Source organism: Siphateles boraxobius, unplaced genomic scaffold (assembly GCF_051911475.1).
Source record: "Siphateles boraxobius isolate OS27281-9 unplaced genomic scaffold, OSU_SipBor_1 89, whole genome shotgun sequence".
NCBI lineage: Eukaryota > Metazoa > Chordata > Actinopteri > Cypriniformes > Leuciscidae > Siphateles > Siphateles boraxobius.
Window position 1 is genome coordinate 1643513 of NW_027509218.1, and position 27956 is coordinate 1671468.

General features: G+C 40.7%; 1 protein-coding gene across 4 annotated transcripts in view; it reads right to left on the bottom strand.

Annotated features, from left to right (window-relative positions):
- ints8 (integrator complex subunit 8) overlaps nucleotides 1-27956 on the bottom strand; it is a 101053-nt gene that overhangs the window by 58758 nt on the left and 14339 nt on the right. For all 4 annotated transcript variants that reach the window (XM_077222539.1, XM_077222538.1, XM_077222537.1 and 1 more), the window contains 5 exons: nucleotides 24178-24249; nucleotides 24045-24096; nucleotides 21880-22062; nucleotides 21680-21787; nucleotides 21352-21507 (listed from right to left, as the gene is read on the bottom strand). In XM_077222539.1, coding sequence (XP_077078654.1) covers nucleotides 21352-21507; nucleotides 21680-21787; nucleotides 21880-22062; nucleotides 24045-24096; nucleotides 24178-24249 — 571 coding nt within the window. The remainder of the gene's footprint in view (nucleotides 1-21351; nucleotides 21508-21679; nucleotides 21788-21879; nucleotides 22063-24044; nucleotides 24097-24177; nucleotides 24250-27956) is intronic.

The window sequence follows — 27956 nt, forward strand, 5'->3', positions numbered from 1 at the left end:
TGCGTTTTAGAATCTCCCGATCCAGGGAGACCCGTCTTCACTTAAAGCTAAAGTTTAGCGTCATTTCGGTTTTTACCGAATGCCTGGAAGCACTGCGCTGGACACACAGTGTGCAAGCTTTGCAAAACGAAAGTACTTCGGCAGCACAACAAATGCGCGTGCTCATATTACTAGGCATCACCCGGAGCTCAGCGACACGGAGCAGAGTCAGCCGCCAACTGCAGACCAACGCACACTGCAGTGCTTCACGAAACTCCATGCCAACTCCAAGAGGGCAAAAAAAATAACTCGGTTTGTTGAAAATCATATAATCAGTTGCACAGTTTACAGTTCTATTGTTGCAAGAGATGCTGTCATGACTATTTCAGAGACAGGTAGCTTAGGGGTACTATTTTTCATTTTGAAAGAAGCACTTTATTTTCATAACTTGTTATTCTTTAAGTTACTGAGTCTGACTGAGAAATATAGATGTTTTTTTGTCTTCACCTGTTGTGTTCTACATGATATTTGTGTTAAACTGCAACCTTTCTGGGAAATGCATCTATTTTCAACCATTTTGTATTATGAAGAAGCACTTTATTTTTGTTCCAACTTATTTTATAGCTAGCTACTAATGAGTAGCAATTGAGAACCAGACAATGTTTTTGATAAAAGGCACTTCCCTGAGAATTGAACTTAATAAATGTGAAAATGACTTTAATGTCCCCGTTTGTCATTCTGTATAGGAAAGCAGATGAGAGTAGATCATGATCAGAAACCCGATTAGAAATCATTATGGATCAAATCGAATCGTTTTGAATCGAAAATCTTTTTGAATCGAAAATCGATTTTGAATCGAATCGGGGTCTCAAGAATCGGAATCGAATTGAATCGTGAGATGGTAAAAGATTCCCACCCCTAATGGCCATATTTGTTTGCAGTCTTAAAAAAGTTTGGTTTTGGTAATATTTTCATGTCTTGGATCCAATTAATATATCATTCCCCTTTGGCATCAATTCGGACTAATTATTCTCGATCAGACTTTTTCCCATTAACACGAGGGACCCTTCAGGGATGCCCACTGTCCCCACTTCTTTTTGATATTGTGATTGAACCTCTTTCAATAGCTTTGAAAACAGCCACAGCGTTCCAGGGGGTTAGGAGGGGGGGTATTGAACATCGTGTTTCTTTATATGCCGATGACCTTTTGCTTTTACATTAGTGACCCCATATCTAGTTGTCCTTTAATTCTATCATTACTAGGTCGGTTTGGTACCTTTTCGGGATACAAATTAAATTTCCAAAAAAGTGAATGTTTCTCCATTAATGATTTGGCATTACAAATCCAACAAGAATCATTACCCTTTCGTTTTTCTCCAAATGGCTTTAAATATCTTGGAATTCACATGACGCGCTCCTTTTCTTCTTTGTTTGAAGCCAATTATAAAGCTCTGTTCAAAGAAGTAAAGGCTGAGTTAGAAGGGTGGCGTAGTCTTCCCCTTACTTTAGCTGGAAGAATAAATTCAGTGAAAATGACAATTCTTCCCAAATTCCTTTATTTGTTTCAGTCCCTACCGGTTTTTTTGCCCAAATCCTTTTTCCGTTTAATTAATCAAACTATATCCTCTTTCATTTGGGAAAATAAAATCCCCAGAGTTAACAAACATATTCTTCAGGGGACCTGTGATGCAGGTGGTTTAGGCCTCCCAAGTTTCACTCATTATTACTGGGCATCAAATATTCAGAAAATATTATTTTGGCTTCATTGCCCAGAAACAAATTGGTGTTTAATTGAAGCACAAACATGTCACGCTTCTTCTCTCCCTGCTTTAGTGTATTCTTCCCTACCTTTGAAAGCTTCTCGATTCACATCCAACCCTGTAGTACTTTCTACTCTTAGGATCTTTAATCAGTTTCGCTGTCACTACAAATTTACATCAGCATCAGTTTTGGGTCCTATTTACAAAAATCATTTATTCCCTCCCTCTACAACAGACTCATCATTTAGACAGTGGGTAACTTCCGGTCTAATATGCATCAAAGATTTATATACTGAAGGTTTATTTAACAGTTTTGAGAACCTCTGCAGACTCTTTGACCTCCCACAAAGCCATTTTTTTAGATACCTTCAAATTCGTAATTTTGTTAAGAACAAATTTCCACCTTTCCCTGATTTTCCTCCTACCTCGCCCTTAGACAGTCTTACTCTCAATTTTAATAATAAAGGATTGATTTCCATATTATATTCTCAGCTCATGTCTTTGAAAGGGTACAATCTGGATAAAATTAAATCCAAATGGGAAGATGAACTGGGCATAATGTTGTCTGAGGCTTTTTGGAGGGAGGTGTTGTGGAAATTTTAATATTCATTGATCCCAAACAGGTATCATAAGAGAAAGAACCTATTCAATGTATAAAAGTATATGTGTGTACGTGCTTGTGCGTGACTTTTCAGGAACATATGGGACAGGACCTCTGACCTTAGGGACGGTCAGTTTTGACCAGTTTATTTCAGTACCAGTTTGTGTCTTTAAGTAGAAACTGAACAGCAGTAAGGACCTTATCTGAGTGGGTGAAAGGTACAGCGGGTGAGGAGGAACCTTGAAAACAGTATAAAGGCTGTCTCATATCTTCCTGTTGGGTGTCACTCTCTTGCACAGCGTAACTTCTGTGTACTAGACTGAACCTATTCTTGCAAGAATAAATACTTATCATTTTATTAATTTGACTCTGAGTGTCTCTTACGCAGTGATGATGTTTAACAGAATTTTTGCCACAACAATTTTGGTGTCAGAGTGGGATTCCTTGGAAGTGCCTTCTGGACCTGAGAGCGGACGGTGTTTGGCCACCTGGACTGAGCAGTTCCAGCTCTACCTCGTAAGCTTGAGAGAGAGGGGCCGACCGCTATCGGGTCCAGGAGGGGCTCCACTGGAATCAAAAGAAAGCGAACCCGTGGCAACCAACATATCTCTGGTAAGAGACGTCTAAAATATTTTCTTTTGGGGAAAAGTATTTTGTTTCGGGTATGAAATGTGAGCGAACCATATTGGCTGAGGGCTGTTTCTGTGGTACGTAATCTGAGATTAATTGAGATCTATATATAGATCAAGAGGTTTCAAACAGATACGAGAGGAAATTATCTGAGATTAATTGAGGTCTGTAACAGATCAAGAGATTTCAAACAGATAGGTAACCTGAAAATGAGTTGTTCCGCCACGGAGCAAATTGTTTTTAGGTACTGAGGCTAATTAGGGGGAACCAGAACAGTTTTTGGTGAACCTTAATTAGGAGGGCACTAATAGTGCAACCCGACCGATTTGGGTTAAAAGGAAAAATCGGGTCTGTTGGGGACGCCTAACAGATCAGGAAAACGCGCGTTGAAGAGAAATCCACAGAGAACAGAGAAGCAGCCAATATGGGGAAGTCTCAAGGTAAGCATGCAAATTTGATACACCGGTTTTTCTATCAAATGAGAAAATTATGGGGGAAAATTTATGTTTTAGATATTGAAAAAACTGAGAAAATACCATTATTTCCCAAGGGAGGGAACACTGAGCACAACTAGACTGAAAGTAGTGCGAGAATCAGTTGAACAGGGCAGTGAGAAACAAAAAAGGTTGTTATGGCTGTGTTCAACATGTGTAAGCAATGTGGACAAACAATGGATTGTTGTCTTAAAGGGGCAGATAAAAAAAGTTGAACTGCGAGGAGAAATAAAGTTTTTACTTCTTCATCCAGTAAATGGAAGCATGGCATTAGATGTCTGAGAACTTAAATTTACATGATAAGGATTGAAGTAGCAAGCAGCTATAAGGCTGTCTGTGTGAAATAGAGGGAACTGTAAGTGAGAGACTTGATGGAAGAGGGAAGTGAAAAACAAAAAGGTTGGTGTGTGAGATATGTGTGTGGGGATTGTTAGCAAACAATCATGTACTGGTTAGATAATGAAGGAACTGGCATGTAGAGAAAAGAAAGAATTAGCATGTAGAACAGAGGATACAGAAGGAACTGGACATGTAGGGAAAGATTGAGAAGGAATATAGTAGAAAACTATATGTGATGAAAATAAAATGTCTGACAGAATTTATGGAAGTCAAATTAACTGTTTAAATGGTATTAAAAATGAGTTTCAGAATAAAAATAAGGCATTGAGTATGATTAACGGGGATTAATGTGATATAAAGATAAGGAATGTTTCATTAAGCAAAATGGGGAAAATTCTATATTTTAATGGTAAAATAATGATTGAAATTAGGTTTAGTTTTAGTTTGATAACCATTGTGTTTTGAACCTAGGGTCCAGCTATGCTGGGGGTACAGCAACAGGGTTTGATTATTCAGCCCGGTTCCCGGATGTTAGATATGTACTTGTTCTGTAATTAGGGTTGTTGATGATAATACCAAATTAGTAAAATGTAAAGACAACTTTGACCAAAGATTCTGGAAATCAATAATGTATAATGTTGGATATTTGTTGATATTAAGTAATTGAAGCAAAAGATATTGTTTGTTTTATAAATGAAATTATGGGTCGGGGATAATTTCCCTGGACAAGTATGACTAAAGTTAAACGGAAACTTTGTGAAAACAACTTAGAATATTTTGGGCATTTAGATGCTGCTTATGAAAATTAATGTTCTGCCAAAAATAATGATAAAGATTATGATTCGGCTATTGGGATTGAATCCGCCACTGGTGGACTGTAAAAGAATACAGAGAACTGCTTAATCAGTGGCTCTGTTTGCATTCCTGAATGGGACACACTGCTTCAAGAGTGTGCAGTAAGTTGGAGCCGACTGAGAGTGTTTTGATTGTGGTCAGCAGGACCATTTAACACGTAACTGTAAATGCCCACCGAGGTGGTGTAAAAAAAAAAAAAAAATAATAATAATAAAAAAAAACTATTTTGTGATAGTGACACATTTCTGATAATAATGTAGGTTTGAAAGTAGGTCAGTGTTTAATATGATGATATTAACATTTTAGTCTGAGAAGGAACAAGAGATAAAAACAAGGTCAAGAGATTAAACTCTTAAAGTGAATCCTTTTGAAGAAAAGATCTATAATAGTAATTTTTATAAGTGAATTGATGAATAAAGGTTGAGGTAAAATTACAGATAATGACTCCAACAAATGTGATAAAATATATAAAAGTAACTAAAAGGATGATTGTGTGTTAATTAAACATTTTAAAAAGGGTTTATGTTATATAGAGAGACTAATCTCAGGGAAAATGATAACTGCAAAAGATGTATGTGCATCAAAATGTATCACAAGCAGAGAGTGCTTGCCTCGTCAAAATTAAATCCTAATTGGAGATTGATAAACTCCTAGGAAAAATTTAAGTCAAATATTAAACTATGGTAATTGAGATTGAGAAATGTGAAACGTTATTGAGAACTAGAATAATTATTTTTATGTAAGAACAAATAAGCAGAAGTAGTAGGCTACTGAATTAACAGTTGCTAAATGTTGAAAGGCATCTGATTAAACAAACAGCTTGAAAAGTTGACCATGAAAGAGCTAGAAGCTGATGTTTTGCTTTCAAAAGATAAGTCTGCTATTGGCTGTAATGAAACAGTTTGCTTATCTAAATCTGATGTGTGCTGTGGCTGAAACAGCCAGTGTGACAGAGACTCAATCTGAATGGAAATTTGTAATGTCTAGATTCCCTGACGTGGGAAAAAGACAACTGTAAAACTATGTTTATTTGAAAACGTATGTAATTTCTGGCAAAGATGCCTTAAGCTGGGCTAGGGTTAAAAGATGGCAGAAAAAGTCTGATGTTAAAAGTTTTATGAAAATGCAGTGTACCAGTCCTGAATGCCTCAGAGTCTCTATCTCATTCAATGTCAGCTAAAAGCTGTTATCTGAGCCTGTGTCATAAGTGAAAATAAGTTATTGATAGTAAAGCACAGTGTTTCAGTTGAAAATCATAGACACAGAGATGTTAAAAGAATTCATTGCCGTTCAGAGGGCAATTTGTATTTGTAAATGTTTTAAATGTAAAACTGAATGACTTTAAAGAAGTCTTTAAAATAATAATACAGACCTTAAACGATAGAGGTGACATTTTGATTAGCGTATTTTAGGACCAGTAACAACTTTGTCTCATTTTAGTCTCCACCATTCAGGACCGATGGCTCCGGCTACAGATGAAGTACACTGAATGTACAGTTGTGATCTAAATTCACTGAGTATAGTCTAAGTAGCTAAGTTGCTGCTTTTAAGATAGGTAATGGATTTAAGTGATTAAATACTGTTGTTATTAACCTGTCTCCCTGTGAACACTATTAGGCAATCGGAATGGCTCTGGTGACTCTTGAACGTGCCTTTCCTAAGCTCCAGAAAACAGCTGAGTTCTGTTGAAGAAAACTGATTGTATGGGAAAAAGCGGTTACCAGTGGGCACGAGTGACCATCTCTATGATGGGTAAGACCTTCTTTGGCCAGACAGGGGGCAACCTAAGGCAGGGGGGGTCACGTAAAGTCACTGGGCATCTCCTGAATGGAGGTGTGTTATGTGAGACAGGTATGAGAGTTGAGCAGGAGCTGTGAGGCCAGCAGCGTCCTTATACCGTTAAGGGGAGATGAAGCGGTGACGAGTTACTGCAGTCTGCCCCAGAAACAAAGCTCCTCTATACCACTCCCCAGAAACCGCATTCGTTGTATGGCTTGTTTTTCATTGTGACAAGTGTCTGCAACTATGCCAGGGGATGACACCCTGAAGAGAAGAAAATTAAAGATAAATGATTAGCGGGATTGGACTTTCAAAAGCCAGCTGATTCCATGAGGTGATTGCCATTATTTGCTGCGGAGACAGTAACAAAACTTAATTATATGAGGGACATGATGTTGATTGCCATATGGGCAAGTAAAATGTATAGAAGAGTTAATTTGGAGCTAATATGTCTATAACATAGTTTTAACTTGTGAAGGTCGGTAGGCATGGTGGTGGCTAAAGATGAAGACAGGCTTTTGTAGATTTGAGAAGAGTCTGGATAACAAAGGTGAATGGTAAAAGGTTAATGTAATGACTTTAATATTACATTTTGTCTAAATTACAGTCTTAGGAGGCTGTTGAAAAGATTATTTGTTTATAGTGAGAGAGACTGCTTGAGTGGAGGAAGGGATGGTAACTGTGTCTGTCTTTTTGTTATCGGCCTGCTAAAGAACAAAATAGTGATAATGAACCAAAACAACCCAGCTGACTTTGCTAAGATGAAATGAATAATGAACAGACATGCTTTGTAACTGGTTAAGAGACCATGTAAAATTAGGTAAAAGCTACAGTAAAATGTGAAGTTTAAAATCTTACTTAAAATTTAAATCTTTTTAGAGATGATATAATGAAAAGCGAACATTAAAAATGAACAGTTAAAATATGTGTCTAATATGAGTGTGTGTGATGGTGACTGCACTCTATGTCTTGTATGTGTTAGTTTGGGGTACTAATACTCCGCCTGAATAGTGTGTATATTGTGTCATTAACCTCTGGAATGAGGGTTTTATCATTACAGATGGGTTAAGGCAAATGACAAGTTTTAAGGAAGCTAAAAGTTTTGAGTCAATCTGATGACAAGATGATGCAGAAAGTGGGACGAGCTTTAAATGGATTAGTTATCCAGCTCTGTCTGCTACTGGTAATTATGAATCAATCTATGGATTAAAAGCATTTATGTAAATTGGATTTGTGAAGTGGTAGATCGTCGTCCATAATGGGTTGAGATAAACTAAAATGTTATAGATTTGAAGGCAATAACAAAGTGACATATTGGCTAAGTCAATAACAAATTATCCAGAGAGTCCTTCACATTTATGAATATTGTGAACAAAAGGGGGAAAATGTTGTTTGACTGACATTGACCAAGTCTGTACAGCACGACCTGACCTGACAGAAACAATTGAAACAGAATTTTCAGAAACAAGTTTGTAGATGACGGGATTAAGAGACCAAACAACAGGCCTGAAAAGCAGGATACACTGTAAGACTGAGGGCCGTTGCCCTCCAAATACTCTGATAAGAAGATGTGTTTGTGGCTTTAAGTAATATTTTTGTTTCAGAGGCAGAGAAAGATGTCTGGAGGAATTTTAGCTTTGGGACAACGTTTGGGTTAGTGTTGATGGCAAACTTTATCCAAACACCATTATGTTAGATTGATGCACGAGATGATTCATGCATCAAAAGGGGGGATGGTAACAATTTGGATAACAATTGACAAAATTTGGTTTATTAAGGGACGGTATATGTTGGGAGGACAAGGGGCTTAATAGGGTAAAAGCCTGGCAAGAAGCCATTCTTCTCCCAAACAAAATTGCTGTCTGTAAGTGTGCCGCACACGCTGATAACAAAATTGCAGGACTGTTTCAACAGGAGACGCCAGGGCAGATGCAGCAGCGAAGGTCGTGGCAGCAGAGCAGACAAAAGAAACTACGTGTACTTTACTATCTGAAAATAACCTCGACATTTGTTTTTCTTTACAGAGCATGCAGACTTTGATGCAGGGCAGAATGTGCCCAATAAAATAATGGTTATGGATGAATTTGACTAACTATCCTGGCCTAGATTTTTATTGTGGCAGAAAGAAACAAGGCCACACCTGCGCAGCGCATAACTTAAGATTTTCCTTTTGCAGAATGTCAGGAAGGATTGCAGGAAACAGAACTAATTCTGTTCCAAATGTATAAATATTGTGTTGTGGACATGAGCAAAGTGGGTTGAGTGTTTTTCAGGGTAAAAGGACCCCGAGTGCTATTAAGTGAGCAAGAAATTATCCGGAGATAATGTTTCAGGTTGTTGATTCCACAGGTCACACCAAAGGGGACGAGCGGCAAGACAAGCGGTCACTAACAAAATACTTAAGGTCTCCATTCACAGGTCAAAGCAGGAGATGGTTCACTCCAGTAGGGGTGCATCGTGATCTAAGGGGCAAATCTGGTAATGATCAGAAAATGGTTGGAGAGTGGGACACCTGGGTCGAAGCCTCTCACCTTAGACTACACCGACAGGCCTCAACAATCAAATAGGAGGACAACGTGAGGGGTCAAAGGCTCGTGCTAGTAACAGCCTCCCTCACCAGCGATGGAAGACCATGGCTACGGCACGCAAAGTGTCACCCTGGTGAAGACGGAATGTCCATGGGGCAAACGAGATGACCAACACACCTGGAGGAAGATGCACCAACTAATGGTTTGAGTTTAGCAAAAGAATCTGGTTTTGTGATGATTTTGATGATTTTATTTGATTGAATCAAAATATGGCTAGATCAAATGATTTGATTGGTTAAAGATTCATTAGAAAATATTTCAGGTAAATTATAGGGATTATTATTGAAGAAACTTGATGATTAGGCTGTCCATTAAGGGTAAGAAAGGCCGATCATGGGAGAATATGTATGGTAATAAGCTAAAAGATGGTCCGTATTTGAAATATTAGAGTTAATTTTGAACAACTACATTGGTTAAAAGAATGGATAAAAAAAAATATAAAACCTTTTCAGGATAGATTTTATTAAATATGGTGTTAAAAGTTAAGAAAATATGGTTAGGAAAATGGAGGCGATGTATGGAAATGGGCGTGGACTGATGGTAAATGGATAAGATTGGTTAATCTTTGGGGGGTTGGGGGTACTGTACTACCAATTTCAGCGATAGGATTATCAATATTGTTATGTTTACCATGCATTATAATGTGTTTCCAGCTCAGTACAGAGACTGGTTAAAGCTGGGAGTCTGTTCAATTGGATGAACAAAATATGATGATACAAGTAGTGGGAGCTACTGTGACATGTGTTAAAGTGTGTGTTTCCTTTTCTTTTTCTTTCTTTCTATGAATGTTTTTGATATGAACAGAAGGTTAAAAGCTGTGGTTATCCGCTATGTGATGACGTACAAGGAGAGGGGTCGAAATGAGGGATTTTATTCTACTTTTATTTCTTTGTATTTCTTAGCCTGTTGAAATGCCATGTGGGTTTCAAGATTTGTAATGGTAACCAGAGATGAAGAGTATAAGTGTGATGATATGACTTAAAATTTGTTCTATTATTTTTATTATTATGATTGGGTAATCTGAATGATAAAAAGGGGGGAATTGTTGTGGAAATTTTAATATTCATTGATCCCAAACAGGTATCATAAGAGAAAGAACCTATTCAATGTATAAAAGTATATGTGTGTACGTGCTTGTGCGTGACTTTTCAGGAACATATGGGACAGGACCTCTGACCTTAGGGACGGTCAGTTTTGGCCAGTTTATTTCAGTACCAGTTTGTGTCTTTAAGTAGAAACTGAACAGCAGTAAGGACCTTATCTGAGTGGGTGAAAGGTACAGCGGGTGAGGAGGAACCTTGAAAACAGTATAAAGGCTGTCTCATATCTTCCTGTTGGGTGTCACTCTCTTGCACAGCGTAACTTCTGTGTACTAGACTGAACCTATTCTTGCAAGAATAAATACTTATCATTTTATTAATTTGACTCTGAGTGTCTCTTACGCAGTGATGATGTTTAACAGAATTTTTGCCACAACAGAGGCATGTAAAAGGGTCCACTCATCATAATCCTGTCTTAGGTTAGGGCTCATACAATATAAAGTGCTTCACAGAGTTCACTTGAGCAAGGAATGGTTAGCGAGAATATATCCTGGGTTAGATGCAGCCTGTGATAGATGCTCTTTCTCTCCAGCCAGTCTGACACATCCATTCTGGTCTTGCTCCTCTCTAAATAGTTACTGGGAATTGGTTTTTAAAACTATCAGTGAGGCTCTTGGGGTGACATTGCGGCCTTGTTCCTCAATAGCTATTTTTGGATCTCCCAATGACATTATAACAATTACCTTAACTGCAACCCAGAGGGACATCATTGCATATACTTCTTTATTGGCCCGCAGAAGAATCTTGTTAAGTTGGAAATCCCCTACCCCTCCATCTGCAACAGTTTGGCTAGAAGATGTGATGTTCTTTTTAAAATTAGAAAAGATAAAATTTACATTAAAGGGATCTGTGGACAGATTTTATTTGAAATGGGAACCTATTTTGTCATATTTAAAAAATCTGGAAGAATTACCCAGTTAACCTATTTTCCATGTATCTCTCTCTGTACTTCTTGTTGTGTCATCGTATTTGCTGCTTTGACCTCAGTGTAGTTTGTCTAACAGAATGGCAAAATTATTATCATTTTTTCTTCTCTCTCTTTTGTGTATGCATTTATACTGTAATAGTGATACTTTTATCATCATTACTTTTGTTTTGGTTGGTATGCATGGGTACATGCCTTGAAATGGTGTAGTGGCATAATGGTTATATTTTGACTTTGTAACCAGACGCTATGTTATTATGTTGTATTTAAGCTGCCTAGGGATGTTTGGGGGGTGAGGGGGGTTTTATAGTTAAAATTAGAAGGAGGGAAAATTTAACTTTCATGGTTTCACTGTATATTGCTTTACTCCTTTCAATAAAAAAAAGAAGAAGAAAAAAGAACCTTGAATAGAAATGTGTGCTTTGACAATCATATTTTCAATGTTTGCAGAAATGCCTTGTTTCACCTAATAAATGTTGCCAAAATAAGACATATGCTGTCTTTGATGCTGAAAAAAATAAATATTATTGTATTCATAACCTCAACACTAGATTATTGTGATTCTGCTGTAAAGAACCAACATCTGCATGTCCCTTAGTCCAATTTAATACCGCAGAGGATGAACTACTGCTGGTTCCAGATGGACACTACTTCTACCTGCATTTTACTATTCATTCCTGGATGGGCCTCAATAACTTACCGTAAACTTAAAATTCAATCAATGTAGTAACATATATACTTGATTACAAACTTATATTTTCACTGTACAACAAAGGGACAATTGGCCCCCTGGTGTATAGCCTGATGCCTCAAGGTTTGTATTGTACAAATCACCTCTAATATGTCAAAAGATCAAGGAAATTTAGATTTCTCAATTCATGACCCTTTAAAACCATATATAACTTTTTATTAAGTTACACAATCTCATGTGTGAGAATTATGAGTATTAGTGTCCATGCGGAAGGCTCATGACAAAATGCAGGACAGCCGTTTTAACCAGAGGTGGGACCAAAGCCCTATTCGGACAGGATTAGCTTTACCAGGGTAGATGGAGTAATGTAATTTTACCACAGGACGTCTGTAATAACAATAATGGCCAATTCGCACAGGATAAGATATCTCAGTAAAACTAGCAGAAGTGGGAAGGGTAACTCAATTTACGCACCACTGTCACCCTCCTGTTGTTATGTACGATTACATTGCTTGCTTCCTGATATCATTTCAGGCTATGTTTTCAGGCGCAAAATCATATACCCTATATTTATATATAAAACAGTTAAGTCCGGTCGAATGATGTATTAAATAAATTCATAATAAATTCAGATTGGATTTGTCACGGTTCGTAAATTCTTTTGTTCCTTCTTGTCTCGTGTAGTTGTTGTTATGTGTGTGGGCGTGTGTGATTGTGGGCGTGACAGCTCGTTCCACCTGATCAGCGATCAGCTGATCAATCTCCTCTCCAGCTGCATCCAATCTGTTCTTCCATAAATACTCATCGCATTCTTCTCTCCTTGTCAGATCGTTGTTTGATGTTCTCGTTCGTGTTGGTCGTCCTTGCAGTGTTGCGATTTGTTCCCGTCCTTGTTTCGGTTACTGTTCGTGTCTGGACTACTCACCTCTGCACTCATCACTTGGACTTTGACCATCTTGTCCCTGCGTCACCAACGCACCAGAGACTGTTCATTATTCTGACCAAATAAACGAGATTACTTGCACTTTTGCTTCCGCTTCATTAGTCATGACAGAACGATCTGACCCACAGATGGAAGCAGCGGGTGGTTCGTCGGCGTTGGAGGATTTCGTGAACTCCAGTATTAGACGCATGGGCAACCAGGAAAGAGGTCTTAACGACACGACTCGGGCTGTGCAAGCATTAGTGACGCAGGTGTCCGAGCTCACCCAGCAACTACAACATATGCGAGTTCCCACTGCGCTGCCAACAACGGCCGTTCCCCCCACACCACCAGAGAGCGTTCTACAGTCGAAGCCCCGCCTACCTATTCCACAATCTTATGCCGGTGAGCCTAATTATTGCAGAGCATTTTTGACTCCGTGCTCTATGCATTTTTCATTGCAGCCCAGAACCTTTGACAACGAACAGGCTAAGGTAGCTTTCGTGCTCACGCTTCTCACAGGGAAGGCAGCTTTATGGGGGACGGCGGTGTGGGAGAACCAAGATCCCTGCTGCGCCTGATTCCAGGCACTCGCCACGAGATGAAGAGGGTGTTCGACCGAGCCATCGCCGGGAGAGAGGCAGCTCGCATGCTCATCGAACTCAAGCAGGGTGAAAGGTCGGTGTCGGAATATACGATCGAATTTAGAACCCTGGCGGCAGAGTGCCGGTGGAACGAGGAGGCGCAGTGGGACATATTCCTGCATCGCTGACCGCATCCAGAAGGAGATTTATGCCCTGGACCTCCCCACTTCATTGAATGCTCTGGTGGACCTGGCCCTCCGAGTTGATGCACGCCTGACCAGAGTGGAACGGTGGAGACTGCCCAGTCGGTCTCTAGAGGGTGCCGAGAATCAGCGGTCCAGCGGCGGGGACGCGGTCAGCCCCGTCTACGATCACGAACCCATGCAGGTCGGGCGAGCTCCGCTTTCTCGGGAGGAGAAGGAAAGGCGGAGATCCCAAGGGCTCTGCTTGTATTGCGGAGCGTCGGGTTATTTCGCCTATAACTGCCCAGTAAAAGGCACAGCCCGGCAGTAAGTATGAGGCTACTGTCGGGTGGGATCTCCGCTGCAAAGACCTCATCCACATCTACACTCTTCCCGGGAAGAACTAAGATGGTTAACTCATGATCACAATTGTCGAGCACTGGTGGACACGGGAGCCGAAGGTAAATTTATGGACCGTTCGTTTGCACGCAGATTTCAAGTTCCTGTTTTACCACTCTCACACAAGATAGCAGTCCACGCACTCAACGGCCAAGACCTACCCACGATTTCTCTCATCACCGGACCCATCACGCTTATTACATCTGGCAATCATTCGGAAATTATTTCATTTTATTTATTGGACTCCCCTCTTGCACCTAGTGTTCTTGGATACCCATGGCTCATCAAACACAACCCGAAAATAGACTGGCAGCAGAGAGCAGTATTGGAGTGGAGCAGTAAATGTCATGAGTCCTGTCTTGTGTCTGCTTGTTCGTCTGTTTCTGTCTCTGTCTTTCAGGAGGAGGCAATGGAACTATCTAACGTGCTCACGGATTATCTAACCTGAAGGAAGTGTTCAGTAAGTCTCGTGCTGCTTCTCTTCCTCCGTATCGTCCCTATGACTGTGCCATAGATTTACTGTCAGGTAAGTCTCCCCCTGAAGGCAAGCTCTATTCGCTCTCTGTCCCAGAGTAAAAAATGACAACATCACGGTAAAGAATACATATCCTTTGCCGTTGATATCTTCAGCCTTCGAGAGGTTGCAGGGAGCGTCTGTCTTTACTAAATTGGACTTGCGTAACGCATATCATTTGGTCCGCATCAGGGAGACTGAATGGAAGACTGCTTTTAACACCCCCAGGGGTCATTTTGAATATTTAGTCATGCCTTTCGGGCTGTCCAACTCCCCAGCAGTCTTCCAGGCACTCGTCAACGACGTGCTGCGAGACATGGTTGATCAGTTCATATATGTTTACCTGGATGACATATTGATTTTTTCATCTTCTCTCCAGGAACACGGGCAGCACGTTCGGCGAGTGCTTCAGAGGTTGCTAGAGAATGGGCTTTTTTTCAAGGCGGAGAAATACGATTTTCATGCACATTCTGTTCCTTTCCTAGGATACATTGTGTCGACTGCGGGAATACGCATGGACCCTGTGAAGGTTAAGCCTGTGGTGGATTGACTAAGTCCAGGTTCCCGTAAGGCCCTACTGAGGTTTGTGGGGTTTGCCAATTTTTACCGGCGTTTTATTCGCAACTTCAGCGTACTAGCCTCGCCTCTGACCGCTTTGACCTCCCCCAGAACGACGTTCAGGTGGTCAGATGCAGCGGAAGCTGCGTTTGCCAAACTGAAAGGCCGGTTTATTTCAGCCCCCATTCTCATTTCCCCTGATACATCACGTCAGTTCGTGGTGGAGGTTGACGTGTCGGAGGTGGGGGTAGGTGCAGTGATATCTTTTTCTCATCGTCTATCCCCTGCCGAACGCAACTATGACATGGGTAACAGAGAGCTGTTGGCAGTCAAGCTAGCGTTGGAGGAATGGCGTCACTGGTTAGAAGGGTCGGGGGTACCTTTTATCGTTCGGACCGATCACAAGAATCTGGAATACATTAAGACTGTCAAAAGATTGAACTCCAGGCAGGCTCGGTGGGCACTATTTTTCGGACGTTTTGATTTTACGCTCTCGTACTGCCCGGGTTCCAAAAACATTAAACCCGATTCTTTGTTGCGCATTTTTGATCATTCCGAACGCCCGTCTACTCCCGAGTGTATTTTACCCGAGACTCTGTTTGTCTCCACTCTCGTATGGGAGGTTGAATTGAAGGTCAAGAAGGCCTTAGAAGGAGTAACGCCTCCGCCCGGTTGCCCACCGAACCGTTTGTTTGTACCGGAGGGATTACGGTCTGACGTCATTCAGTGGGGGCATTTTTCCAACGTGGCTTGTCATCCAGGAGTTAGTCAAACCAAGTTTTTGGTCAAGCAACGATTCTGGTGGCCACTTATGGCTCCGGATGTTCACGATTTTGTTTTGGCTTGCTCAGTTTGTGCCATTGGTAAGACTTCCAATCGTCCTCCTGATGGGCAACTTCAACCGCTGCCAGTCCCTTCGAGACCCTGGTCCCACATTGCGCTAGATTTTGTCACCGTTCTCCCACCCTCTCGAGGGAACACGGTAGTTTTGACCGTGGTGGACCGGTTCTCGAAGGCGGCCCATTTCATTCCCTTGCCCAAATTACCCTCAGCCAAGGAGACCGCGTTGACCGTCGTGGATCACTTCTTTCGCTTACATGGCCTACTGACAGACGTGGTTTCCGACAGAGGACCCCAATTTGTCAAGATTTTGGCAAGAATTTTAACCTCAGGGTTTCATCCCCAGAGCAATGGTCAAACTGATGAAGCCAACCAAGATTTAGAGAGAACGTTACGATGTTTAGTCTCTAAGAATCCTTCCTCGTGGAGCCAACAACTGTCTATGGTGGAGTACGCCCAAAATACATTACCAGTGTCATCTACGGGCCTGTCTCCGTTTGAGTGTAGTGTAGGTTACCAGCCACCTATTTTTCCTAGCCTGGACTCCGAAGTCGCGGTCCCTTCTGCCCACGCCTTCGTTCAGAGGTGTCATCCCACTTGGACTAGAGCCCGTGAGACTCTACTCCAAGTGGGAGCACGCACCAAGGCCAAAGCCGATCGCCACCAGTCTAGGCCTCCCATATACGTCGTTGGTCAAAAAGTGTGGCTTACTACCAAGAATATTCCTCTACGATCCGTCTCTAATAAACTTGCTCCCAAATTTATCGGCCCGTTCACTGTCACCAAAATCATTAGTCCAGTGGCAGTCCGCCTCAACCTCCCTCCAGTGTACAGGAGGATACATCCCGTCTTTCATGTGTCCAAAATAAAACCCATGTTTCGTTCTCATATTAATCCGCCAAGTCCCGGTTCCCCCACCGCCGCAACTCGTTGAAGGGGAACCCACATATTCGGTTAATCGTATTCGTGACTCAAGGCGGAAGGGACGCGGATTCCAGTACTTGGTGGACTGGGAAGGTTACGGTCCATAGGAGAGAAGTTGGGTACCTGCTAGAGACATCTTGGATCACTCCCTTATTGATGATTACAATTGACAGGTAAGGGAGTCTGGGAACGCCGGAAGGTACTGGTACTGTCACGGTTCGTAAATTCATTGTTCCTTTTTGTCTCGTATAGTTATGTGTGTGGGCGTGTGTGATTGTGGGCGTGACAGCTCGTTCCACCTGATCAGCTGATCAATCTCCTCTCCAGCTGCATCCCATCTGTTCTTCCATAAATACTCATCGCATTCTTCTCTCCTTGTCAGATCGTTGTTTGATCTTCTCATTCGTGTTGGTCCTGTTCCAATCGTCCTTGCACTGTTGCGGTTTGTTCCTGTCCTTGTTCTGGTTTCTGTTCGTGTCTGGATTACTCACCTCTGCACTCATCACTTGGACTTTGACCATCTTGTCCATGTGTCACCAACGCACCAGAGACTGTTCATTATTCTCAGAATCAGAATCAGAAAGAGCTTTATTGCCAAGTGTGCTTGCACACACAAGGAATTTTCCTTGGTACTGAAGCTTCCAGCGCACATATACAAATACAGATACAACACGAAACATAGTAATACAAATTCTACAAATAAAATTATTTAAAAAAATGAAAATACTATAAAAATATATGTTCACAGTTCGGTTTACAGATTATGAACATATTTACAGTATTTTGAATAGTATGAATAAATATAAATATCACCTTAATTTTTAAGATTTTGCACTGAACAGTGGGAGTATTAGACTTACAGGCATATGCCTTGGGAGATATGTTAACTGTTCAGAATGGAAATGGCCTGTGGGAAGAAACTGTTCCTGTGCCTAGATGTTCTCGTGGCCAGTGATCTGAGTCTCCGTCTTGACGGTTTCCAGGGTGAGTGGAGTCCGTAATGATTTTACCTGCTCTCATCCTCACTCTGGAAGAGTACAGGTCCAGGAGGGTTGGCAGTGGGGCACCAATAATCCTCTCCGCAGTCCGGACTGTCTGTTGTAGGTTCCTGATGTCTGATTTGGTAGCTGAACCAAACCAGACAGTGATGGAAGTGCATAAAACAGACTCAATAACAGCTGAGTGGAACTGAATCAGCAGCTCCTGTGGCAGGTTGAACTTCCTCAGCTGGCGAAGGAAGTACAGACTCTGCTTGGCCTTTTCAAAGTGGAGTCAATGTGATTATCCCACTTCAGGTCCTGAGAGATGATAGTGCCCAGGAACCTGAATGACTCCACTGCTTCCACAGTGCTGTTCATGATGGTGAGTGGGGGGAGTGCTGGGCTGTTCCTCCTGAAGTCCACGATCATCTCCACTGTTTTGAGCGTGTTCAGCTCAAGGTTGTGTAACTGCACCAGACAGCCAACTGTTCAACCTCCAGTCTGTAAGCAGACTCGTCACCGTTTCAGATGAGACCGATGACAGTGGTGTCGTCTGCAAATTTCAGGAGCTTGAAGGTGGGGTCTTTAGAAGTCCAGTCATTAGTGTACAGGTAGAAGAGCAGTGGGGAGAGAACGCACCCTTGGGGGGCGCCAGTGCTGATTGTGAGAGACCTGGATGTGTGTTTCCCCATGCTCACTCGCTGCTGCCGGTCCGTCAGGAAGCTGGAGATCCACTAACAGATTGAGGATCGCATGGAGAGCTGGGTCAGTTTGGCTGTGAAAAGATCAGGCATAATGGTATTGAGGGCCGAACTGAAGTGGGGGGGGGGGGGGGGGGTGCAGGAGGTGATGCTGAATGTGTGAAGTGCAGGTCAGAGCCGGTGTGTCGTGAATGAGGGCTTTTCAAACCTGCAATAAAATGAGTTTAAATCGTCAGTCAGGTGTTGATTGTCCACAGATCGGGGGGATGGTGACTTGTAGTTGGTGATGTTCCTCAGGCAAGACCAGACTGATGCCGGGTCGTTGGATGAAAACTGTTTTTTCAGCTTTTCAGAGTAGCTTCTTTTACCAACTCTGATCTCCTTTGTCAGTCTGTTTCTGGCCTGGTTATACAAGGTTTTATCCCCACTTCTGTAGGCATCCTCTTTGGCATGACGAAGGTGTTTGTGTTTCCCAGTAAACCATGGTTTATCATTAGTAAATGATAAGAATGTCCTAGTAGGAATGCATGTATCCTCACAGATACTTATATATGAAACGAACGACTAAACGCAGAACAAACAAACAAAAAAAACACAATAGCTGGAGAGCTCCAAACCGAGGCAGCCATCCGCGGCGCCATCTTTGATCGTTTTTATTCTGACCAAATAAACGAGATTACTTGCACTTTTGCTTCCGCTTCATTAGTCATGACAGGATTATGTTGGTAATAGACACTTACCTAACGCTAAAAGAAGTTTTGTGCCTCTAAAAAGTGGGTTCGACCTCCTTTTTTAACTGATGCGGTGTGGAAAATACTTGAGTTTTGCCACAGACTTGTCCCACCACCTAGAACACAACTGAATGCTTTTTCAAGCCCCTCCATCCTTGAAAAACCACAGAAAACTACTTTTAAACAGGAAATGACGGAATATTTGCATACATATTTACAGCGGGTCTATTCGCACAGGATTAGTATTACCTGAGGTCATTTTTCCAGACCTTTTTACAGAAGGTAAAAGTCGCCGTAATCTTTACTGACATTGTCTGTAATGATTATTGAGATGGCACATTTGGACGGGACTAAAATCACTGAGAAGCTCTGATGATAATAACTTTACCCCACCTCTCCATGTTAAACTAGTCCCGTTCGAATAGGGCTTAAGTCATTTGCCAATTGGCTTACTTATACTATGCCCTAAAAGTATGTACTGTTTTTGTTTAGAAATATTACATACTTTTCAGTGTGTAGCAGAAGAGTAGGCAAGCTTTGGGATGCACTACATCATTATCGTTCTGTCGCTTAGTTATGTGCATCCTGTCACCAATTAAAATGTCGATCATCTTTTCAGTTAAAATCCTCCATGTTCAATTTAATTTAATTTCCTACTGTAACAGAGAGAAATGTAGTTGCCCGTTGATCTGCCAGTAGTGGGTCTTTCATGTGGAGAACTCTCAACTCGTGTGTTTATTAATGATACATTTTGAAATGTTTTAACAAATAATCTTGTAATGAATGTCATTTCAGTTCTACTACAGTTCATATGAGTATGAATTATCAAATGCTTTGAAAGACAACAATATACAAGCACTGGTTTTGCCACAAACTCAACTGACTGGCTTCTGTCCTGTATGATTTCACATGAGTCTCTTCAGACATGAATTATGAGCTTCCAGAACTTCTGAAAAGTGCCCAAAAACGAAGGCAAATTTGTACTTGTTCAAGCGAATGACAAAGTTCAAGCAGTGTATATTATAAAAAACGCTATCTGAGAGAATCGACGAAGCGTCCACTTCTGTGTGTGTTTGGTTGTGAAACATAGTTTGCAGAACAGACCGAGTTGTCTGCGATTCTTTATTGTAAAAGTCATGCAATGTAGAACCACGTTGCCGATCCATCGTGCTGTGCCCACAGCAGCAACTGAATGCTACCTCAGATAGTCGTGCAGTCTGAACAGGGATCTGACGACTTTGAAAATCGTGCAATGTGAACTCTGCATTAAAAGCTGAATAAACTGTCATTTTGACAGGGAAATACAACAAAGATTAAAGATTATATGTGGCGTGTCAATTCAAGTGGAATGTAAGACTCACTAACTCTCTCTATGCGTGTAAGCGACAGCAAGTCTTTCACACTTGAGTTTATGATGCGTTTAATACACTGTGCATCCATAAAGATGTTTTTAACGAATCAGATGAATCAAAGATTTATTTACTCACTAAGACGACGCAAAACAGAAGCTCACTTATTACCACATACTGACGTAGGACTACATTATTTTATGTTTCTATATATTCCTTGAACATAAAAAATTATTCAAAATTCATTTGAATGCTGTCACAGAGACGAGGTAGCCTATCTATACACGCACAATATAATATAATCATATCTTAATGTCATTCTTTTTCACAGTATAAATGAATAGATTTATTAATTAAATCTTTAATGTATTAAATCTAAAGTTTTTCACTGAAGAGCTGAGAGTAATTTTCTATTTGCCTTTTGTTATTTGATTCACTTGACTGCTGCTGCCAATTTAAGACCGAATGCAGATCTATTTATACACACATTTTCTCACAAATATTTACGCTCATTTAAGACAAACTGTGTTTAAGTGAATACTCTTCAAGCTGGCCATTTTTACATATTTTTGTGTGTATTTGATCGTACACAAAACCTAAAGTATAATTTGCTTGTCTAGTTGCGGTCCGTTTCGGAGCATACACACAGAAAGCTGACTTGAAGTTTGAAACTGTCTCAGGCATGGATTATTGTGCTTTAATTATCAAACATGCCCTACAATTTAGCAACATTCTCTTGATTATGTTGAGTCAAGTCGCATGTCATCACATTTGGGACTCAAGTCAAGTCTAAGTCATGCGACTCGAGTCCACAACCCTAGCTTTAACTTTTGTCATGTTAAGGGTTTTTAATCAATAAGAGTACCATGGTACTCTGTTCATCTCAACATATTTAATGGCACAGTGCATTGAGAGTTCTTGCTGACCCCATAATTGCTGTTCCTCATGAAGCCGCTGATCTGGCCATACGGGGTGTGTTGTCTCTCGTTGGGGTCTGAGGTTCCGGTCAGAGTTCTGCAGGCGCTCCAGTATCCAGCCAACCGCTGCTCATCCAAACAACAGAGAGTTGCAGAGAAATCCAGCTGCCATCCGACAACAAAAATAATAAAGAAAGTCATGATTCAGACATGTGTGCTGATTACCTCACCATTATTACAATATCGAATGCATTTCAGTTATGTAATGAACCTGAGTAAATAATGACAGCATGTTCCTTTTTGGGTAAAGTGTTCCTTAAATTTGATTATGTCTCACCTTTGTGAAAAGTTCTCTTGCCATTCTGAAGTGTTCTCTGGCTTTCTCATACACTAAAGTCTCAGAACAGCCTTGCTGAAAGTAAATGCCTCCTAAATCGTAATGCACCTGTCAGACAGATATGAAAATTTTTCACTTTCAATAACAGAAAATATCTATACATGATGAATGGGCACATTTATATTCTCTGCAGGACACACCTGACATTGCAGGTGATCCGCGCTGATGTGCAGTCCTGCGGTGGAGGACTCAGTCTCTCCATTGGCTGTACTGGGATCAGCAGCTAGCAGGTCAAGGGTACGAAGAGTGTGGATGTAGAAGTCTTTTTTAATCTTCAGGGCTCTTTCTAATACCATGATAGAGTCTGTGGCCTGTTCTCTGAGCTGAAAAGCAGAGCGTTAAACAAGTGACAGGGCTATGATGAGCTTTCTTTGAGAAGGAACATGAAGAATACACAATGCAATCTCACTACCAGGACATTTGAGGCAAATATTCATGACCTAATGTTCCATGAAACGTCTGTGTACATGTAAAATAAGAAATTCAAATTCAAATTACAGCATATTTTAACTAATTAACAACAAGCTATGTGGGTTAATTCCACAGTTAAATCCACTGTGTTGCAACATTGACATGCATCAATGGGAGGCAACAAAGTGAAGTGAATAAAAGTGTGTGTCCAGTAACTTTACAATGTGGCAGTTCCAGAGACCAACTTTTGGAATACAAAATTTAGTAACTAAGAAGATTTTAATTCAGATTTGCCTCATATTTACCATTAATCTCATAGCAATAACCATCAATCATCAACAAGAAAACATCCCTATTTGAATTCCCCCAAAACAGTCAAGTTTATTTTTTAATTTCAGCAATTTACACCCAAGTACAAACTGTAACTGCCAGATGTTACCCCGTGCCGGGGTCAGAAATGAACTTTTACATTAACTTTTCCTTGCAATTGATTTCCAGGGGCATTCTTTTTATTTTTTTACATAAGTGCAATTGTTATGATTACCTGTGTAGTCCTTTGTCAAATAATTAAATTTAACCAATTACTTAAATCAATTAGAAAACTATATAGACTGTTACCAATAAAATTGTATCATTAACAAAAGCCATCTTTACACTGCAAAGGTGGAACAGAAGCTGCATTTGAAATAGCATATATGTTTATTTGCACATACTTTTTATTGCACATACTTTTTAATGTTACTCAATTACACAGTTAACGAACTCACCAGGGCTATTATTGTCATTTAATGCTCTTGATATTGTAATAGGCCTACTGATTATTAACATCGATTAATAGAACACATAAAAAAAAGGTGTTTGGGGATTCTGGCTACCCAGAAAAAACAATCTAACGATTGAATTAATTTAATGCTTTTTACGCATTCGAAAATGCAGACTACACAATCTTATAAGCACAATGAAAAAATTATATTAACTGGAATAAACTCTATACAGAAAAGGAGCAGAGAATGTGACCGATCAAGCCCAATCTCCTGGTACTGCGTATCTATAGCACGAGTTATTATATGCATAAATGACCTTTTACATTCATCAAATACACACTTTTTTAGCATACATATGATACGATATATACACACACAAACAATTCTACCCAGAGAGTAAATTTTGCATACCAGATGAAAGTAAAAGATTACTTATCCGTGAAAAGAGCACGCCAAATAAAAGCAACTTGTGCTAAAGATAAACAGTGCCAGGAGTGATCGTGAGGCTGTCCATAACTTGGGTCTAGGACACTTTGTTGTTTTATGAAGGGAGAATTCGCAAGTTTCAGTCAGAATTATGTCAGAGCACGAAAACTCTTCATTTCAGCGATAACTAATCTTGTTATTGGCCATCACACTCATAAGCTCAACGGAAACATGTGTGGTTGGTTATAATGCTCAACGCTGTAAAACGAAACCTGATAGAAATGCCGCAGTTGGATGGATTGATTGAACCTTAAGTGTTGTAGTTTGTTCAATCAATATTATCACTTAAACATATTCTATTATATAAATATAGACTTTTCCAAAACTTTTTGGGTTTATTTATTTTTCCCAAACTTTTCCAGGCCTGGAAATTGCTATTTTAAAATTCCATGGCCTTTCCAGGTTTTTCATGACCGTATGAACCCTATGTTTGTCTATGCAAACAAATGGAAGTCACCACGTTTCCTTTGTTGTTAATTTGTTGCACTAAATATTGCTGTTATATTGGTGTTGTATTAGTATTAGCTGTTCATCCTGTGTGAACATCTTTTTTATTACCCAGAGTTAGACCAAAGAGATATCAGTATATAAAAACACTGCAGACAGCTACAAGCATGTATCTTACAAGCAAGTTTCAGTCATACCACACTCAGTATGTTCTCTGTAAGTTCCTTTTCCTGCTGGACCAGATTCATCCTAGAGAACACACAACAAAATTAGAACAAATTCAACAGAACACAACACAAAGAACTGCCACCCCTGTCATTCCTTCCTTACATATTCAGCTGATGTGGTCCAGGTTTGGTCTGTTTCTCAGGAAAGCTGCTCAACACAATGGTACGAATGGCCCTATTGAGAAAGTTCATATTACAACATCAACACAGCAATCAGCTTAAGGCTGACTTTCTTCTGTACTACTTTATTTTCATCCGAAATCCATCAGTGTAAAACACCTATTTAAAGCTGCAGTCCGTAACATTTTTTGGTTAAAAATTATCCAAAATAAAATTGAGCAAGTACATTACTAGCCAGTGCTCAAAACTATCTGCTTGCCGTAGCTCGATTCATAATATTCATAAATTATACAGCTTGTAATAATGTTTTTAATTCCAGTGGTACTGGTGGATTTCCGCAGGAAATTCGAGCATGTCTTTGCGTCATTACGTCACATCTGTACACATAAAGGAGGAGTCTCGGCTAGTAGGCTATATTGCGTGAGGATGTTGGAGGTGGAGATTTATAGCCTTTTCTCACAGCACTTGATATAATTAAACTTATCAATTTGATGGCGAATCCAGAGAAGTTTAAACGACAATCACCAGTGACAACTAGAGATTCACTGGTTGTAAAATGCAAAAGACTTCGGAGTGGCTACAGAAAAAAAGAGACTGCAACCGGGCCCATGCAAAAACAAGGATAAATATCCGAAGGGCTTTTGAAAGGTGGCGTGAACTCTGTGTTTTGAAGGGGTTCAAAATGTACACAGAGATGGCTTTTTTTCAGCTGGACAGGTAAGATATTTCAAATGTTCAATTATGTAACAGTAGCGCACTTGTTCGCTTAATTCATAAAATTACTGAAGTACTGAACTACAGGTAGCCCTAATACACATTAAATGTAGTAGTCACGCAATGCTGATGTTGTTAACATTAACAATTTAAGAACAAAGTATAATTTGCACGGTTTCACGTGATATGATAAACGATCGTTAGATGCTGCAATGCTTTTTTTCCATTAGTTGGTCGGAATAAAAGTGGATGTTACTTAAAATTCTTATGTTGGTCATACTTCCAAAAAGTAGAATCTGTGATTCCAAATGCCAGTATCCACAACAGCGCGGTGACTGACAGCTGCACATTCAGAAATGTCAGTTTGAGGTCATTTTACATGATTACGTCATATGCGTAAACAAAGACGCGGCTAAATCACCCATAGCAGCATATCATCATATCATAAGCAGCCATATCACCCTGTAGCCCAAGACTGGTTGCCCACTGAAGCTAAGCAGGGCTGAGCCTGGTTAGTACCTGGATGGGAGACCTCCTGGGAAAACAAGGTTGATGCTGGAAGAGGTGTTAGTGAGGCCAGCAGGGGGTGCTCACCCTGTGGTCTGTGTGGGTCCTAATGCCCCAGTATATAGATGGGGACACTATACTGTCAAAAAGCACCGTCTTTCGGATGAGACGTTAAACCGAGTTCCTGACTCTCTGTGGTCATAAAAAATCCCAGGATGTCCTTCGATAAAGAGTAGGGGTGTAGCCCCGGCATCCTGGCCAAATTTGCCCCTTGGCCTCTGTCCATCATGGCCTCCTAATCATCCCCATATACTGATTGGCTTCATCAGTCTCCTCTCCACCAGTAAGCTGGTGGAATATGGCTGCCGTCGCATCATCCAGGTGGATGCTGCACATTGGTGGTGGTTGAGGAGATTCCCCCTTCTATGTAAAGCGCTTTGAGGTCACAGAAAAAGCGCTATATAAATGTAACTAATTATTATTATTATTATTATTATTAAAATATGCAGCTTGCTGAGAATGCAGGTGCTCAGAATTTAAACTTCTCATCTAGATGGCCGCTTTTATTCTAAAAAGGGCTAAACGGAAATTACTTGTCAAAAGTTTCAATTAGGGGTGGGCGATATGGCAAAAATATCATATCACGATTTTTCCAGGAAAGTCACGATCCACGATTTTTATCACGATTCTTTTCCATGTTGGTTTTTACCATTTTGGCTGAGCATTACAGCCAAACTAATTTCCCCATTTTAAAAACAAAGCCTTACAAGGTAACAAAATATTAAATAAAAAACAATGGCAGACATTTAGGCCAAAGTGGCAAAGATAAAAATCGTAGCTATTATTTTATCTTTGTTATTGAAAAATAAAAAGACACATTACATATACACAGCATGATATACAAATGAAATAAACAGTGCTTTATTTTTTTCAGCTAGGTGTATTTAACATTAGCATTCAAGTAATTGAATGAACAAATAAATAAATCACTACAGACTTCAATGTATAAATTATACATTTATTAGATCTCAAGCTACTGTATTAAAGTTGTTCAGTCAAGGGACAGCGAGTGATTTTCTTTGTCTTTAGTTGTTTTATTAACATTAAAGGGATCGTTCCCCAAAAAACGAAAATTCTGTCATCAATTACTCCCTATAGCTGTTTAAAACCCGAATGAGTTTCTTTCTTCAGTTGATATTTTGAAGAACGTAGGTAAGCAAACAGTTGCTGGTCCCCACTGACTGCCATAGTAGGAAAAAAATATACTATGGAAGTCACTGGGGACCAGCAACTATTTGGGTACCCACATTCTCCTAAATATCTTCTTTTGTGTGTTCAGCAGAACAAAGAAATTAATACAGGTTTGAAACAATATTAGAGTGAGTAAATAAAGACAATTTTCATGATTGAAACTACCCCTATGAATAGCACGTTCTCTTACGAGAGCATCTCTCGTACTGCGTAATATCTTACGCTATGGGGAAAACCTCTTTTCCACAAGATATTGAAGCCAAAAATTATCCTTAATTTTTAATTAATGTCCCATAGATGGCTCGCACGCCTATTGGCTGCCCTGCGGCAACAGACAAACTGATTTTCATCTCTTCAGCGAAGCTCACGCATCACTGGATCCGGAGTGAGAAGCCGCGCCGTCTGACTGTAAGCCTTCTGCGGTACGAGCCTTCAAGCCTAACCCCTAAAATCCACTGGATCCGTCTACGGCGCGAAACGTCAGCGTCGCGGATGCCGGAGCTAATCGCGGCCATTATAGTCAATGCTCTTAAGTCCACCAGCTGCGGACGCAGCGCGTCTCAGAAGCTTCCCAGAAGAGTCTCTCCGCTCCGCAGAAAATAGGTAGCAGGTCTATTTTCGCCGCTTGCCGCGTCGAACATTGTACCGGGCAGGAAGTCAGACACAGAACGGCATAGAGGATCCGGTCGATTTTCAAAATAAAACACCTTGTAGAAGCACAAAGAGGAAAACTGAAAAAAAAAATCAATAAGTTAGAACAACTGTCCACTCCTGAGACAAAAGAGGACAAATGAACAACAAATAAACAACGCTCCGATTCTGAGTAAAAATGAAGAAGTCACCAACGCTCCGCTGCTGAAACGCGTCTGAGACACTTCCAGTGGACTTTGACGCCGAGCTAGGGACGCATCAAAAACGTGGCGCTGACGTTCCTCGCCGTAGACGGATCCAGTGGATTTTAGGGGTAAAACCGCTGGCCTTCACCTCGCCGCCTTCAGCCACCGTACCTGCTCAGCTTTCCGGCATCAATATCCTTTTACTCTGCTGAGAGTGTGTTCGCCGTCGCAACTCTCACTCTCTCTCTAAAAGAGCAGTGTCTTTTTAAAGATGCTTTGTTCCTGTGGCCCGTGCCGAGCCGCACTCAGCGACGGGGACCACTATTTCATCTGCGTTTCCCGCCTGGGTAAGGATCATGCAGCTCTCGCACTCGCTGAGCGAGCTATTGCCATGGTGACTCTAAGGACTCGCCTGGCATTTTTTCTCAGAGTCTGCACTCCCGCCCGCTGTAGT